We start from the raw sequence: 15611 nt of genomic DNA on the forward strand, positions 1-15611 counted from the left end.
TTGAACCAGGGACCTTGTTTGTGGGAAGCTGGCGCTCAACCACTGAGCCACAGTCACTCCCCTCTAAGATTGATTCTTGAGTTTATATGCTAGATATCCTGTTAGATTCACATGTCTGACTAGTAGGCCAGCCAGGGGTGAGAAGGACGTGTTCTCCCAGCAGGAAGAGAAAGAGAAGAGAAGAGAAGTCATCATGGCCAAAGAGTTAGGGTGGACAGGAGAGGAGCTTTGGGACATGGGGGCTGCCCCTTTTAAAATTGGGAAATCAGAGGGCTTCAAAAGTCAGGGGAGCAGCACCCGGGAGCTCATGCTGGTGTACTCTGCAGTGTTCTAAGAAAACGGGGCAGAAAAGGGACCGTCCTCGGGCTGCCAGCATGCTGAAACCCCGTCACCTGGAGCACCAGCTTGAGAGGCATTTTTGAAGTATGATGTAGCACTACACTGAAAAGGCACCAATAAACCCCAAGCACTAGCACACATTTATCCAGTTTGTGGAGCGGATTAATAGAATAACCAATAAAACATGTATAAAAGCTTTAATTAAATCTGATGAAATAAAACTTCATGTTTTATTTATGGACACTCCCAACATGTAAAGGATTCAGGGAGACATTCATTTTTACTGCCATTTCGTCCTCATATCTATAATTAAATCCAGGCTGCAGCTCTGGCCCAAAGCAATGCGGCATTTTAAAGCAGGCCTTGGACACCGCAACCCCCCCCCATCTGCTTTTAATTATAATTACCATCCCCAATATGAAGGGAGCTGATGGCAAAACAAAACAAAATAATAAAACAAACAAACAATGGCTGTTGCCATTGTGTTTTAAAGCCACATGCTGAAGGAGAATTTCAGGCAGGCTGGTGTATCCTCTCTTTCCAGTTTTATTCTGTACCAAGTGCACAATCCCTTCATTTTACTTTTGACATAAAAAAAGGACTTCATGAAACAAGACAAAATAACTTATGATTATATGAAACATAACTGTGACAAATCACAAAACTATACATATTAATAGAAAAAAGTGTACCTAATTCTTTAAAAGATTTATGACAATACGCACCAGATGTGCCCCTAGAGTAAAATCGGTCCCGTATCCAGCATGATATATGCAGTTCATTTCTCTACATGAGTGTATATAACTATGTACAAGAGTCTGTGTGATTTATAGAAAACAGATTTCCACTTCCCCCTCCCAAAGTGCTTTATGTCAGCAACATTACACAGGATGCTCTGCTGTCTGTACAAAATAAATCTCTTCTTTTTTACACTCGCCATTTCTCCAATGAGTGCTTTTTTTTTTGCTTTATCCGTTGCAAAAAAAAAAAAAGTAACCGCAGAAATTCCACACCACCAACTAAAAGTGCCATGTAAAAAAAATGCTGCTATAAAATGACATGGTCAAAACAGTCAAATAAAATACCAGATAATTAAATTGAACATTTACAGTCACTATTCCCAATACTTCAAGGCAATCAGAAAGTTAAAGTCCTGGAATGGAGGGAGTTTAACATTTACCCTTGTTCAAAACTGGTTTTAGTAAACTAGTGTGCTTGACAGCTGGTAATTTAAAAACAACAGAATACAACCAATACTCCATTATCAATGGAAATGATCTTGCGACCCACTGAACACCTTTCCCCCCCAATTTTAGTCACCTACGTCATTTGAGTGAGACACAACTAAAGGGAGATAACCCAAAGCACTAGAAATATTTAAATATTATTTAACAGCTGATCAGAGGCTAAATTACAACTGTTTTGATGCAATCCCTTGAGAGATTAAGATAACACAGAAAATGAAATATATCTAGGAATACTGATTTTCTTTTTTATCATAATAGGATAATTGGCTTTGGGTTGTACATGTTTTACAAGCACCTGGTTTTGTTTTTGTTTTTTTTAAAAAGGGGAATGACAATATCTGTTCATATATGTATGAAAATGGTTACATATCAAGACTATAAAAGGTCAAGAAGTGGAAGGGAATGATTTTTTTCAAGTTTCCACTCCTACTTCTACCCAAGTCATGATGGAAACATATATAGCTCTTCCACAATGTGAAGGTAAACAAAGAAGGATTTGTAAGATCAGGAGAGTCTGGAATTGAAGGGCAGCGAGGGGTTTGGAGGGAACCTGAATGTGTCCTGTGCCCTGAGGCCCTAAGGGCAAACCTGCAGCCACAAGCGTGCGGAGGTGGGTGAGGGGTCCCGGCTGCCCTGGGCCCTGCTTCCTGGTTCTCCCCATAACACGAATGCCCCCAGGGACCCGGCTAACTCCCGGGCGGGAGGGCCTGCAAGGGCCGTGGCTGCCAGGCTCCTCCGTGGGGGTGGCATCGCTGTGAGACCCTTCTAAGACCAGAGACTTCACAATCTCGGTCTCAGCTGAGCGGGAGATGGCAGCCGGGGCTCGGGGGTCCCACTTCTTGCTTGTCCTCCTTTCCCTTTCCTCTTTAAATCATGTAAAACCTCAAGGCACGGCTGAAAACGACAACTGCAATAACCATCTTGCCTTTTAATTCTGTTCCTGCTCATCCCACAAATGGAATATATTTAGTGTTTCTCATAAAAGCTTCACAATTTAAGAAGGAATTGATTGTGTCTCTAAATCTACCGGTATTCCTTTCTTTCCAGAGTGTGACAAAGGGACACAGGAGGGATGCTATCAACCAGGCCAGTGTAACCGTGTGTGTGTCCTTGCTTCACCCCAGCCACAGGGCCCACGGTGTCTGCAAGGGTGGTACCTTACATGCAGCCTGAGAGCGCATCTGTAGAGGAAGGCCGATGTGCATCCTTCTGGAAAGCAGAGCAGGGTTTCCTAAAGTGCATAACCCATCTCTTTTGCAGACGTGGACGTCTGCATGACTGCTGTTCTCTAAGCAGAGCCCACCAGTGAAACTAGATGGACCAAGTGCACTTGGAGCCACACTTGATTCTTTATTCATCTCATTCTACTGTGTGTTGGAATGCACTTCAGAATCAGGGAGAGCGTTACTGATTGTGGGATCAGACTGGAAGGAGCAATCTGTCATGATACAAACTGACACAGGATTCCAAGTCTGAAACCAAGTTGCTTAACTGTCTTCCTGAAGACTGTACTTATCTCTGTTTGACTAGTAGCAATGTTTCATTTTTGTTCATGAAAGATTTTTTAAGAGAGAGAAAGAAACATTGAGATGTGATAAAACCAGAATGTCAGAATTCGCCAGGTCTTTGTGGTTTGGCTAACTTTTATAGCCTATGCCATAGGGCTCAGGATCTCTTTAAGAGCTTTATAAAGGTGCCACAGAGAGTGGCTGTCCGTTTAGGCTTGCTATCAAATGGCACTGTGAAAATCTGTGAAAATCCCAAGCCCTCAAACCCTTTTGAGAACAAGGGCTGCCTCCTTCTGCCCACCTTTCTGAAACTGTCCCCTCTGCCTGCCTTAGGCTGGACCTTCCCAGAGCTGATGGTCAGACATTGGTGGGCGGTAGGCATGTCTAAACCCCAGGGAGGTAGGGAGTGAGAGAGATGGGAAAAGAGGGAGAGAAGAAACAGACAGACCAGTGTATATCCCTAGGAGGCCAGCAAAGACTGTGAAATCACTGGACAGACACCTGCCCTCCCTAGTCTGGATTTCCCACAAGTCAGTGTGTCCTTATTCTCACATCGTCTGGTGCTCCTGTGGACAGAGCACCAGAGTGCGGCCGTGGGTGAACTGGTCAGAAGATCTTTTCCTTTTAACAAGGACTTTGCACAGTCAACCCACAAGGGCTCCAGCTAGGGCACTGGGGAGTGGGGTTGGGTGCCCTCCCGTTTCCTCAGGTAGCTTTTGCTAACTGCAAAACTAACAGCCTGGGAGTGCTCACAGGTTGCAAGGTGGGGCCAAGCAGAGCTATGGCTGTGGCAAATGTATGTAGGTGGGGTGATTAAGAACAGACCTCTAATTAGTTTTTTTTTCTTTTTAAAGTAGATGTAAATAATGTCTTGAAAACGAAAGAACTTAGGTTGCTGGAATATAGAACAAACTGTAAAACTGTAGTGTATTTCAAGGGACTGTGCTTGGCAGAATCTTTTAGTTTGGCTGTCGGGGGAACACTGAAAAGCAATTGGTTAGCACGGGGCTAGCTAATGAGAGGGGCGGCTGGCTCGCTACAATGCCAGGCCAGTGCTGGGAGAGCCAGGGGGTGGGGAAGTGCCAAGACTTGAGGCCACACTGTGCTTTGGACATGGGTTCGATTCCCCTCGTCCCTGGCTTTGCGTGGGGCCAGCAGTGAGGGTAGGCACTCACGAGGCCTCCGGCAATTTGGGTTGTCTTCCCTAGATGGAGTTTTCTGTAAGGGTGATCCCCAAACCACATTTCCACATGATTTCCTCGGTGTCTTCTGAGGGTTGACCACCAGGCACTACCAGGAATCTGGTAGGAGAATCTAAATTCCCTTTAAAAGAAGGTTCTGCTGGTCACCTGGTCCAGCAAACCCCCGAGAGAAAAAGGAGCAACTGCAGACATCCATGCGTAGCCCAGCTCCGAGCATCCAGTCCTGCCTTCCAAAGACATGGCTGTGACTTTGCCGGTCCTTCTGCTGATTTGGTCGACATCCTTTTTCATGCAGACTGAGGAATGAAAACTAAAGGTGGCACGCATCAAAAAAGTTCTGGATGTGCCGTCGAGGCCAGGGGAAATTTTAGCCTTCTGTATAGACGGAGGAGAGCTGGCTAGGACAGCGGTCCACAGCACTGATCTGCAAGAATGTGGGGTCTTCGGGCCCACTGCGAAGAGACTCGCCAAAGAGGCTTGAGGAGCCTGAAGGCAAATCATACACTGGAAGAGAAAGAACACAAGACGTCAATGACTTCTGCCATGCTATCCTCACTGGGTCTATGGTGGCAGCAATACAGTGTACCAAATGCTGACTGGGGGCCACTGAGGCAGCTAAACGTGGGCTAGGCCTTTGGGGGGGTGGGGTCCTCAGTGACCTTATGGGGGAGGACCCTGACCTAGAGGCAGCTGGCAAAAAAATGGTGTGACACAAAAGTAAAGTGTTCTTGGGAAGGGTGACGGAGGTCTCAAAAAGGAGGTGATATTAAAGTTGAGTCATAAAAAGGATGGTATTCACACAGAGGGAGAGGTAGGAAAAGAGCATTCCAGAAGAAGGAAACAGGGAGCAGACAGAGAGCGAGGGGCATGTGGACCACGTGTGCTGGCGATGTGTATACAGGTCTACAGCGTTCGGTCAGGCCTAACTCTTGGGGGCTTTGGACGCCATGCTGAGGAGATTAGATTTCATTCTCTAGATGACTAGAAATTATTTAAGGTATTTGAACATGAAAACAGCACATCTGATACTTCATTTTTAAAAAATTATGTAGATTTTACTAAATCTATCCATTTGGTCTAAATTGTGGTTCTCAATCAGGTCCTATTTTGCCCTCCAGGGGATATTTAGCAATGTCTGGAGACATTTTTGATTGTCACAACTGGGGTAGATGCTACTGGCATCTTGACCCTTCATTTTTGGAAACAATGCTATGGTAGTATGGAGGGCAGGATGGTTGACTTAGGCTTGCTGGAAGGCTGCTTGAATGCTGATACCACCAGAATTAGGGTGGCAGGAGTGGGGCTGGTGAAGGGCTAGGAAAGAAGAGAGGGTACAGGTGAAAGGGTAGATTCAATCAGGGGTAGATTCAACAGGACTTGGTGCATTCATGTGCTGGGTCAAGTCCAGTCCAAGTGGTCAAAGGAAACCCACCCAGTTTCTCCCACCAGTCTTCCCAAGTTTCTAAGTCTTGTACACCAAACACACCTGCAATGCCCGAGTGGCTTGAGAAAGCTCTGTGGAAAACATCAAAACCAGTCTGTCCCATGGATGTGGGGACCAGGCAGTCCTCAAAGGAAGGCACCACACTGCAGGAGCTGCCGGGCGGTGCGGCTCTCTGGGAGTCGGGGTAATGCGGGGGGCAGAAGGTCTGCAGTTGCCCATAGAATCCTGAAATAAAAGCAATGGCATTGAACTACCTCAGGGCACAAGTTCCAAGGATCATTCCAACCCAGTTAGCCCTTCACTCTGCCTATCTTTATATGACAAAATGCCTTCAGTTTTTCAGGCCTGCTGGAAAACCTGAGCACGTCTTCTATTCGGAATGCACTGCTATTGGGACTGAAGCTCTTCTACTTTTGTGTTTTGGGGCTTGCTGGCTTATTTTTATTTCCCTCTCTAGTACCTGAAGCTGAAGGACTTCTAATCTGTTTTTAATGCCCCCTCTCCCTGCCCCCCGCCTCTTGCGCGCTCTGTCCGCTCTCTGTGTCCACTCACTGCATGTTCTTCTGTGTCTGCTTTTCTTCTCGTCTTCTCTTTAGGAGGCACTGGGAACCGATCCTGGGACTTTCCAATGTGGGAGAGAGGCACTCTATCACTTGAGCCACCTCAGCTCCCTGGTTTGTTGCATCTCTCACTGTCTTTCCTGTGTGTCTCTTTTTTGTTGTATCAGCTTGCAACCTGGGCCAGCTCACTGTGTGGGCCTGCTCGCTTTCACCAGGAGGCCCCAGGAACTGAACCTGGGACCTTCCATACGGTAGATGGAAGCCCAATCACTTGAGCCACATCTGCTTCCCAGGACTTCTAATTTTATACGCTAAAAAGTTCTTATCACTGAATGCCTGACCTTTGGCGACAGTCTTATCCCAGCCCCTCCCACTAGCATAACTTCCTATAGCCTACATTCTAGTCTGTCTTTACATATGATTAAACCTGAGGAATACTCTTAACAAGGCCCATCTGAAAAAAATTCTGCATAGATACATACATCAACTTTCCAACAAATACATTATACCCAATTTATATCTTCATTGTTTTGAATAAGGGCATAGTATTCTACAGTTGGATATACTACAATTTAACTATTATTACTGTTGATCTTTGTAGTAAATGGGAAAAATGAATAAATTATATAATAAACATGAAGATATATTTCTTAATCTTTGAAAACAATCATCATTTTGTTAATCTTGTTCCATCTACCCCTTTCAATTTTTTTTCTCATCCAATGGAGTTTTGGTTGGGATTTTATGTGGTGCTTTTCTGGGATCTTTCATACCTTCTATGGTACTTTATTTTTCTTTCTCCCTCCTCTCCTGGGGATAAATTTCATCAGTGGCTTCTTTCATTAGAGCATATTGGAGAAATTTCATATAACAATGAAATCTTAATTCCATATTTCACTGACAGAGAGAGGACTGGGGCTCTGCTGCTGTCTGACTCTCATCATTTGCTGTGTCTGTTCTCTCTACTGTAAAATGTGAATGCCATTGTCTACTTCACAGGGCTGTTGTGAAGATTAAGTGAGTCACTGGATAAGAAGGTCCATATACAGCATTTTAGACTATTTTATCAAGGTTAGTTATCACTGATGTCACTATTGTGGTTTAGAAAAAACAAGAGATTAGTAGAGGAAGTGCCCCAGGGTTTCTTCCATAGCCATAAATGATGGAGAACACAGAAGTATTGCATAGACTCCTTTTTTCCAGTCTTGTGTGCCTTTCTCTACTAGAACTGCCTCTTCTTAGGTTTGGAAGGCTTTCCTCTTGGTTAAAGAAAATGGAGACACCTGTCAACAGGTAGGGAAGTGCTATTTGGGTTCTTTTCAGTTCTCTTTAAGTAAAATCTGGGGTTCCTGACACATCTAGCTCACTTAGCCTCCCAGCCCTTTCCTTTTCCCTAAGTGGCCTCAAGATAGCCTGAGTAACAGGTCAGATTACCCCTGGCTGGGAAGGCCTAGTTACAGTTGCTATTAACTGTCATCAAAGAATGTGGCCTAAGTGCTCATAAAGACATCAACCAGCCTTCTAGCAGCTTATGATCCAAGATAGAACTAGCAATGCAGACTTTTGCACAGGATTCACACACAACAGAAAATAAAATAATATCCTTTATAAGCAGAGGGTGGTACACTTTGCATAAGTTAAGGGAGAAATCCAATAAGGCTGACAAGGATGATTAAATGCATATTAGCAGTAGAGACTAAAAAAATACCTAAGGAAATTCCACATCAAGGCAGAAGAGGATAGAATGGAGAACCATTAGTTTTTCTCATTTTGATTCCCAAAAGCTTCTTCATGATCCGAACAGACAGGTGGGCAAAGGACACCAACAGACCACTCACAAATAAAGACTAATTTCACTGATAAACTGATATGGAAAGACTGTCTATCCTCTGGCCTTCAAAGAAATAAAAATCAAGACAAAAATAAAGTACCATTTTCTACCTATCACAGTAGTAAAGATTTCTAAAGGTCATTCTCAGCACTGAAGTGAGAATGGTGAAGAAGTCACTTCTACATGGTATTATAGAAATCACAAAAGAGTACAGGCCTTTTGGCAGTTTTACATTTATCAGAATCCTAAAAGTGTTCATACTATTTGTAGCAGTTTGGTATTGTTTATGAATTCCAAAAATAGATATTGATTATGTTTGTAAACTGGTCTGTTCCTTTGGGCGTGATACCCTTTGACTGTATTAGATTCAGCAGAGATGTCTTTGATTAAATTATGTTAAGGCAGCGGACTTGGCCCAGTGTTTAGGGCATCCGTCTACCACATGGGAGGTCTGTGGTTCAAACCCTGGGCCTCCTTGACCCATGTGAAGCTGGCCCATGCGCAGTGCTGATGCGCGCAAGGAGTGCCCTGCCACGCAGGGGTGTCCCCCACATAGGGGAGCCCCACGTGCAAGGAGTGCGCCCCATAAGGAGAGCCGCCCAGCGCGAAAGAAAGTGCAGCCTGCCCAGGGATGGTGTCGCACACACGGAGAGCTGACACAACAAGATGACGCAACAAAAAGAAATACAGATTCCCGTGCTGCTGTCAACAACAGAAGCGGACAAAGAAGACACAACAAATAGACACAGAGAACAGACAACTGGGGTTGGGGGGGGGAGGGGGAAAATTAAAAAAAAATTGTTACGATTAGGGTGTACAGGGTTGAGTCCTTGCTCCCTTGGTAGGTTATATAAACGGATGCTCAAAGAACACATGGAAGTAGACCCACAAGAGAAGAACACAGAGGAATAGAGACTTCTCCATAGACACAGCAAAGGCCCAGGGAAGAGAGAGGAGTCTGATAGTCTACAGCTGCAGTTGAGCCCAGAGAGAAATGAGCCCCAGGGAGGAAGACGAGCCTTAACCCAGACTACAGCTGAGAATGGAAGGAACAGGGACCATGGAGCCTTAGGAGAAAGAAGCCTGAATCCTCACAGAGAGTGGCAGCCATCTTGCTCCAACACATGGTATCAGACTTTGGTGAGAAAAGTAACTTACACTTTAGGGCCTTGTGACTGTAAGATTCACCCTAAATAAATACCCTTTATAAATGCCAACAGATTTCTGGTACTTTGCATTAGTGCTCCTTTGGCTGACTAAGACATCTTGGATTTGGGAATTTTACTTCTGAGACACTGTCCTGAAAGTATATTCTGGATAACAGAAGAAATTCTGCAGAGACAGTCAACACATGTGAGTTATCTTAATTTCTATTTGGCTCTAATTGAAGAGCCAAAATGGCCAACTGTAAGAGAATGGTTAAACAAACGGTGGTACATTTACTTGGTGGGAATATTATGTAGTCATTAAAACGGCATTTATAAGGAGTTTTTATCAACATGGAAAGATCATTATAAGGTTAAGTTAAAAAAAAAGCACAACACAAGTTGAATACAGAGGTGGGCTCAGCTATGTAGAAGATCACATACACAAGAAAGATTATATATAGTTGTCTTTGGGTATTTTCTGCCTTTATATTTTTCTTCATTTTAATAGAGCAAGTATTCTGGAGTCAGACTGCCTGGGTTCAAATCCTAGCCCAGCACTTTATCAAAATGTGTGGCCTGGGTAAATTACTAAGCTGAAGAATCTCCATTTTCTCATTTGTAAAATGGATTAAGAGTAGTACTTACACTTTACTGTGTTATTATGAAGACAAATTAATTTGTATGTAATATATAATGATTTTAATAACAATTATATAATAGTTTATATTTATATAACATATATTTTAATATACTTTATATAAATAAAAACAAACTATTTTACAATGATAACACAGTTCTTAAAAATAAAATACAGTTTTTAAAAAAGGAAATAAAGGTTTCAAAACTGCGACAAGTCAGTCCTTTAGCAATAACCAAATGCAATAATGATACAGCAGCAGGCAGGTAGCATACTCTCTCTGGAACATTCTTGGTCCTCTGTGGACCCTGAACTCTGTGCCTCATCCCCATGTTGGTTCCTAGATCCTACACAAATTGACATACTTCCTGATTTTTTCACTTACCCCCGTGAGGGTTCAAAGTACCCATAAGAATCTGGGATGCTAGTGGCGGACTTGGCCCAGTGGTTAGGGTGTCTGTCTACCACATGGGAGGTCCGCGGTTCAAACCCCGGGCCTCCTTGACCTGTGTGGAGCTGGCACCTGTGCAGTGCTGATGCGCGCAAGGAGTACCGTGCCATGCAGGGGTGTCCCCCGCGTAAGGGAGCCCCACGCGCAAGGAGTGTGCCCCATAAGGAGAGCCGCCCAGTGCAAAAGAAAGTGCAGCCTGCCCAGGAATGGCACTGCACACATGGAGAGCTGACACAACAAGATGACGCAACAAAAAGAAACAGAGATTCCCATGCCGCTGACAACAACAGAAGCAGACAAAGAAGACGACGCAAATAGACACAGAGAACAGACAACTGGGGTGGGGGGAAGGAGAGAAACAAACAAATAAATAAATCTTTAAAAAAAAAAAAAGACTCTGGGATGTGGAACTGCTTGGTGGGAAGACCCTTGGCCTGGTCTTGACTTTGGGTACCAAGAACCCAGGCGCAAGCTACCATGATTGGCCTATTAGCATGTAATGTATCCACTGAAAAACATGACCCCCTAGCCTGGCTCTGCTCATACTTGTCAGCCTGAGCTCCCTGATAGCACTCCTTAGTATAACAGTACACTTCCAAGAAGAAAAGGCATTTTTCACCAAATACCACCACTCCCCAAATGGTGGCATTAATCATTCCAGGATGCCAGATACAAGGATAGAGACTTTTATTGGCCTTTTCTGAGAATCAACTCATTCTCCCTTTCCTACTTTCTTTCATGCCTATGAAAGAGCAGAAAGGTCACATGGCTTCACTCTACATTCAAGTGTGATATGTCCAACAGTACAAAAGATCTGTGCCGTGGTGAAATACACCTGGTGAAGTTGAACATTCAACCCAGCATTCTGGGCTCCATCCACCTGTCTCCCCTGTCCGTCTGGATCTGAATAAGGAGGGCAGAGTGGACTGTAATTCCTGCCTGTGTGTGTCTCGGCTGACAAGAGCAACAGTTAAAACTAGAATGGCCCTGCAAGCATGTTTTATCACTCTAACAGCAAATGCAAGGAAAGAAAACCCTCTATATTAAATCCCTCCCTCCAAAGAGCCAGTTAAGAGGGATGCCAAGTGCATTGGGTGGATGGTTGTGATCACTAAATCAAGGACCTTTAACATATTCTCTTCTTAATACTATTTCCATAAAACTAACCAAATTTTAAAAAATATATTACAGTCTTGCCCAGAGAAAGTTAACTCATTTTCTGATGAATGGCTCCTGTATTCCTGGTGCTGGATTTCATGTGGCAAGTTTGGAAGGAACACTACTGCGTCGACCCAAAGCAAAATGAGGCAAGATGTTAACACATTCTGTGGACATAAAACATAAAAGCAATGACAAGGTCAGCCAACCTGTCAGTCAGTGAGTCAATAATAGTTATCAAGTGCTAGGCAGGATGCTGTTGGAGAGACCAAAGAAAATAGAAGACAATACCTTAACCTTGAGGGCTGATGATTTAGATGTAGCAAGAACACTAATATATAAAATAACATAAGAACAAACACATAAATGTGTTGGCAATAAATGTTAGTTGTCACATTTAGTTACAAATTCCTCCTCTCTCCTCTACTTTAGAAATTATTTTGCCTCTAAGAATGAAGAGGAGGGGAGTTTGTGGATAACCTGATTTCACCTAAATTACAGCTCCTGTAGGTCAAGAAGAATCATTCCTCCTCTTGCCCATTTTGGGAAGTTATTTTTTTTCTTCTAAAAACACTTATTGTTATGGTTATAAAAATCTTTGATGTTAACTATACCAACCAGAAAATGTAGATAGCATTAACGAAGAAAGGGAAAAATTACCTATTTCCACAATTCAGACACCGCCAGATATGTGCACACAAAACTGGAATGTTCTTTACATAGTTTTGTATTCTGCTTTCTCCTTTTAACTTTATCTGTGAGTTTCTCCACATATCACTAAGGTTTATTCTTAAGAAATTTTTCCTTTATACTTTCTCACAGGGGTACTGATGCCTCTGTGGTGACCGTTCCCATCAAGAGTTTAGAGTCACTCTCTCTGTTAATAATGTAGGCCACCCAAAGTGGAAGGGGGGGTGGCAGAAGGTTACAGGAGAAAGGGAATTGCATGACTATATATGATAATAGGAGGGCATTTTCCAGGGCAGCTCTGTCCAATGGAACTCTCTGTGGTAATGGAAATGTTCTTTATCTACACTATCCAATAAAGTAGCCACCTGTGGTTATTGAGCACCTGAGATGTGGCCAGTGAGGAACTGACTTTTAATTTTATTTAACTTTAATTCATTCAAATTTAAATACCACACATGGCTGGTGGTTACCACATTGGACAGTGCAGCTCCAAGACAATCTGAATTCCCAGGTTTAGCAGACTTTATTTCAGGAAAGTATCTGATAAAATTCCTGAAAATAAAACACATGACCCACCAAGAGTTTAAATAAAAGCCAGATATGATGTGATGTCTTCCTTCTTATCATAAACCATAGTAGTTAAAAAAGACCTCGGGAAACGGACTTGGGCCAGTGGTTAGGGCGTCTGTTTACCACATGGGAGGTCCGCGGTTCAAACCCGGGGCCTCCTTGACCCCCGTGTGGAGCTGGCCCATGTGCAGCGCTGATGCGTGCAAGGAGCACCACGCAAGGGTGTCCCCCGCGTAGGGGAGCCCCACATGCAAGGAGTGCACCCGTAAGGAGAGCCACCCAGCGTGAAAGAAAGTGCAGCCTGCCCAGGAATGGTGCCACCCACACTTCCCGTGCTGCTGACGACAACAGAAGCGGACAAAGAAACAAGACAAGACGCAGCAAATAGACACAGAGAACAGACAACCGGGGTAGGCGGGGGGGGGGGGGGGGGGGATTAAATAAAATAAATAAATAAATATTTAAAAAAAAAAAAAAAAAGAGACCTGCAGCCCTCACTTCTCTGTATAAGATTCTGGGAACTCATGGGCCAACCTCTGCTTTGTTCCTACTGTGAAGATTCTTTGGTTTCACTTAGCCTCTTGGGATGCAAAGTAAGAGGGTAGAGTAGAGGAGGAGTTGATCAATTCAGATATTCTGCTTTGTGGTGAATTAAACAGCAATGGGGATAAGGAGGCAGATGGCAAAGACAACAAGTATAAATGAAGTATCTGTGCTAAAAAATCTCCTTCTGCACACACCAGCATTGGGAGATTCATTTGGGTAAACTAGCTCCTTCCCAGTGTTTCAAATACTCCCTGCCAGGATTAAAGCACTCAATCATCAATAGCAGATATGAATTACCCCATCAAAATGACACTGAGGCAGTCTCTGAAAACACAAATTTTGATGGAAAAGAAAAGGAAAAGGGACAGAGAAGGAAAAAAGAAGCTAAATTCCCTTATTCCCTGGGGGTCCCCAATTTCTTCTTCTCCAGCCCTCTTACTGCTATTTGTGGACTCCCCTATTCTCTGAGAACCCTTCACCTGCCCTCTCTGAATACCTTCTGTAATCCATGACCCAAGCTGGCAAGAAGAAAAGAGCAAATGGTAAACAAGTGGTAAAGCTCCTAAAAGCCATCTGAATGTGGTTTTTTGAGGTTGTATCTTCTTAGCCTGATTCTATACTTCTGCCTTACTCAGGGAGAGGCCACTCATGCAAAGACAGGATTAGGAAACTTTAAAGATCCTTCCCCGGCAGTTATCTGGCATTCCTGTCTTATAGGCAGATAATTCAAACAAGTGTTCTCCATTTTATTTTTATTTATTTTTTTTAAAGATTCAAGACTTTAATTAATTCTGATAGTGATAAAAATAAGTCCATGAATTCTGTAAACCGTCAGTTGCATAAGTGCTACTGCATAAAAAAATTTAAACAAATGTTAAAATTTTAAACAATCTACTACATATAAATGATGATGCATTATAAATACTACCTTATTGATTAAAGAAACCCCATTCATGGATCATTCTCATCTAAATACTCAAAATGCATGTATTGGGGCTTCATACATTAATCCACACAAAATCCACATTGAGCAAAGGTCTCGTGCCGACCAGTTGCACAGACGTGACAGTAACCACAGGAGAGTGGGACAGCAGCCACTGAGCCTCAAGCATGACTGCTCCCAGCTCAGCCTTGGGGACACCTAGGCAGACACGCCTGCAGAGTGGATTTGAAAGTGTTTCCATTTTAAAGACAAAGAGATGGAAGCTGAAGAATTATTAAATGCCTTGACTTTTTAACAAACCCCTTGTCTATATGACATGACACAAATAAGAAAAAACTGGAAAATCCATCCAACGATTTTAATATTTCCAGATATCTAGAAATTTGGAATTATTCATGGATCTAGCATTCATATTAAAACAAATGGAGGGCAGAGCTAAAATATCAATCATATAATCTTTTTTTTGGCATTTTCTTAGCCTATGTGGTGGTACACAGTCACTTAGGGAACTTTGTCAAAAGGAAGAAGAGGAATGAACATACAGTGAGTGCTTGCTCCGAGACAGGCATTTTACCTGACAACAACTTCTGAGTTAAGTAGTCTAGTTTCCCGTTTATAGACACATGAACAGAGAAGTTAAAATAATGTATGCAAATTCTCATAGCTATCAAGTTTAGAATCAGAACTCAAACACCGGGTTGTTTGATGACATGGCTAACAAGGGCTTAAGTTCATAGGCCAAAACAAAATCTTGCCATTTTGGTTGAGTTCCCTTGTTCCCAGATTACAAGCAAAGTTACTCAGACTGGGTCAACATTTCAGAAACTATAAACATGTTCGATATAGGAAAAAGTATTCAATTAATTAGTAAAATTCACAAAAATATCATTGAAAAATTATATATCAGTCAAGAATAGAAACAGGCATTTTAGAAATTTCTTATGGTCAATTTTGTGGCTCAATCATGATTTTATTTCTGCCCACTGATAAAAAATTTGAATCTGGGTTTGAATTCTAGATGACCCACTAACCAACTCTGTGCCTTTGGATGCTTTACTTTTCTTCTTGACTTTACTTTCTTTTAAAATAATATTTGTTTTCTAGGGTTGTGGAGAAGATTCCATATGACAATGTTTACAAAGGCATTTAGTTCATTCCCTGGCATGTAAATAGTAGCAATTATTATTATCATTGAATAAGCTTAGAACTATTTATAGGTTTTGTGTAACACACAAGAAATTCTTAAGCAAAATTTCACACATAACCCACTACTCCTGAGTATATTATGATGCTGCTCTAAAAGTGAAATCTCTACAAATTGCTTGTCATTTCTCAAC

General features: G+C 42.7%; 1 protein-coding gene across 3 annotated transcripts in view; it reads right to left on the reverse strand.

The window, feature by feature from the left end:
- Positions 1–519: 519 nt before the first annotated feature.
- The window catches only part of GLIS3 (GLIS family zinc finger 3), a 501464-nt gene continuing 486372 nt past the window's right edge, over positions 520–15611 (reverse strand). For all 3 annotated transcript variants that reach the window (XM_004457407.5, XM_058301792.2, XM_004457408.5), the window contains 2 exons: positions 5783–5965; positions 520–4800 (listed from right to left, as the gene is read on the reverse strand). In XM_004457407.5, coding sequence (XP_004457464.2) covers positions 4664–4800; positions 5783–5965 — 320 coding nt within the window. In that variant the 3' untranslated portion in view covers positions 520–4663. The remainder of the gene's footprint in view (positions 4801–5782; positions 5966–15611) is intronic.

The sequence above is a fragment of the Dasypus novemcinctus genome, chromosome 8, assembly GCF_030445035.2.
Source record: "Dasypus novemcinctus isolate mDasNov1 chromosome 8, mDasNov1.1.hap2, whole genome shotgun sequence".
Taxonomy (NCBI): domain Eukaryota; kingdom Metazoa; phylum Chordata; class Mammalia; order Cingulata; family Dasypodidae; genus Dasypus; species Dasypus novemcinctus.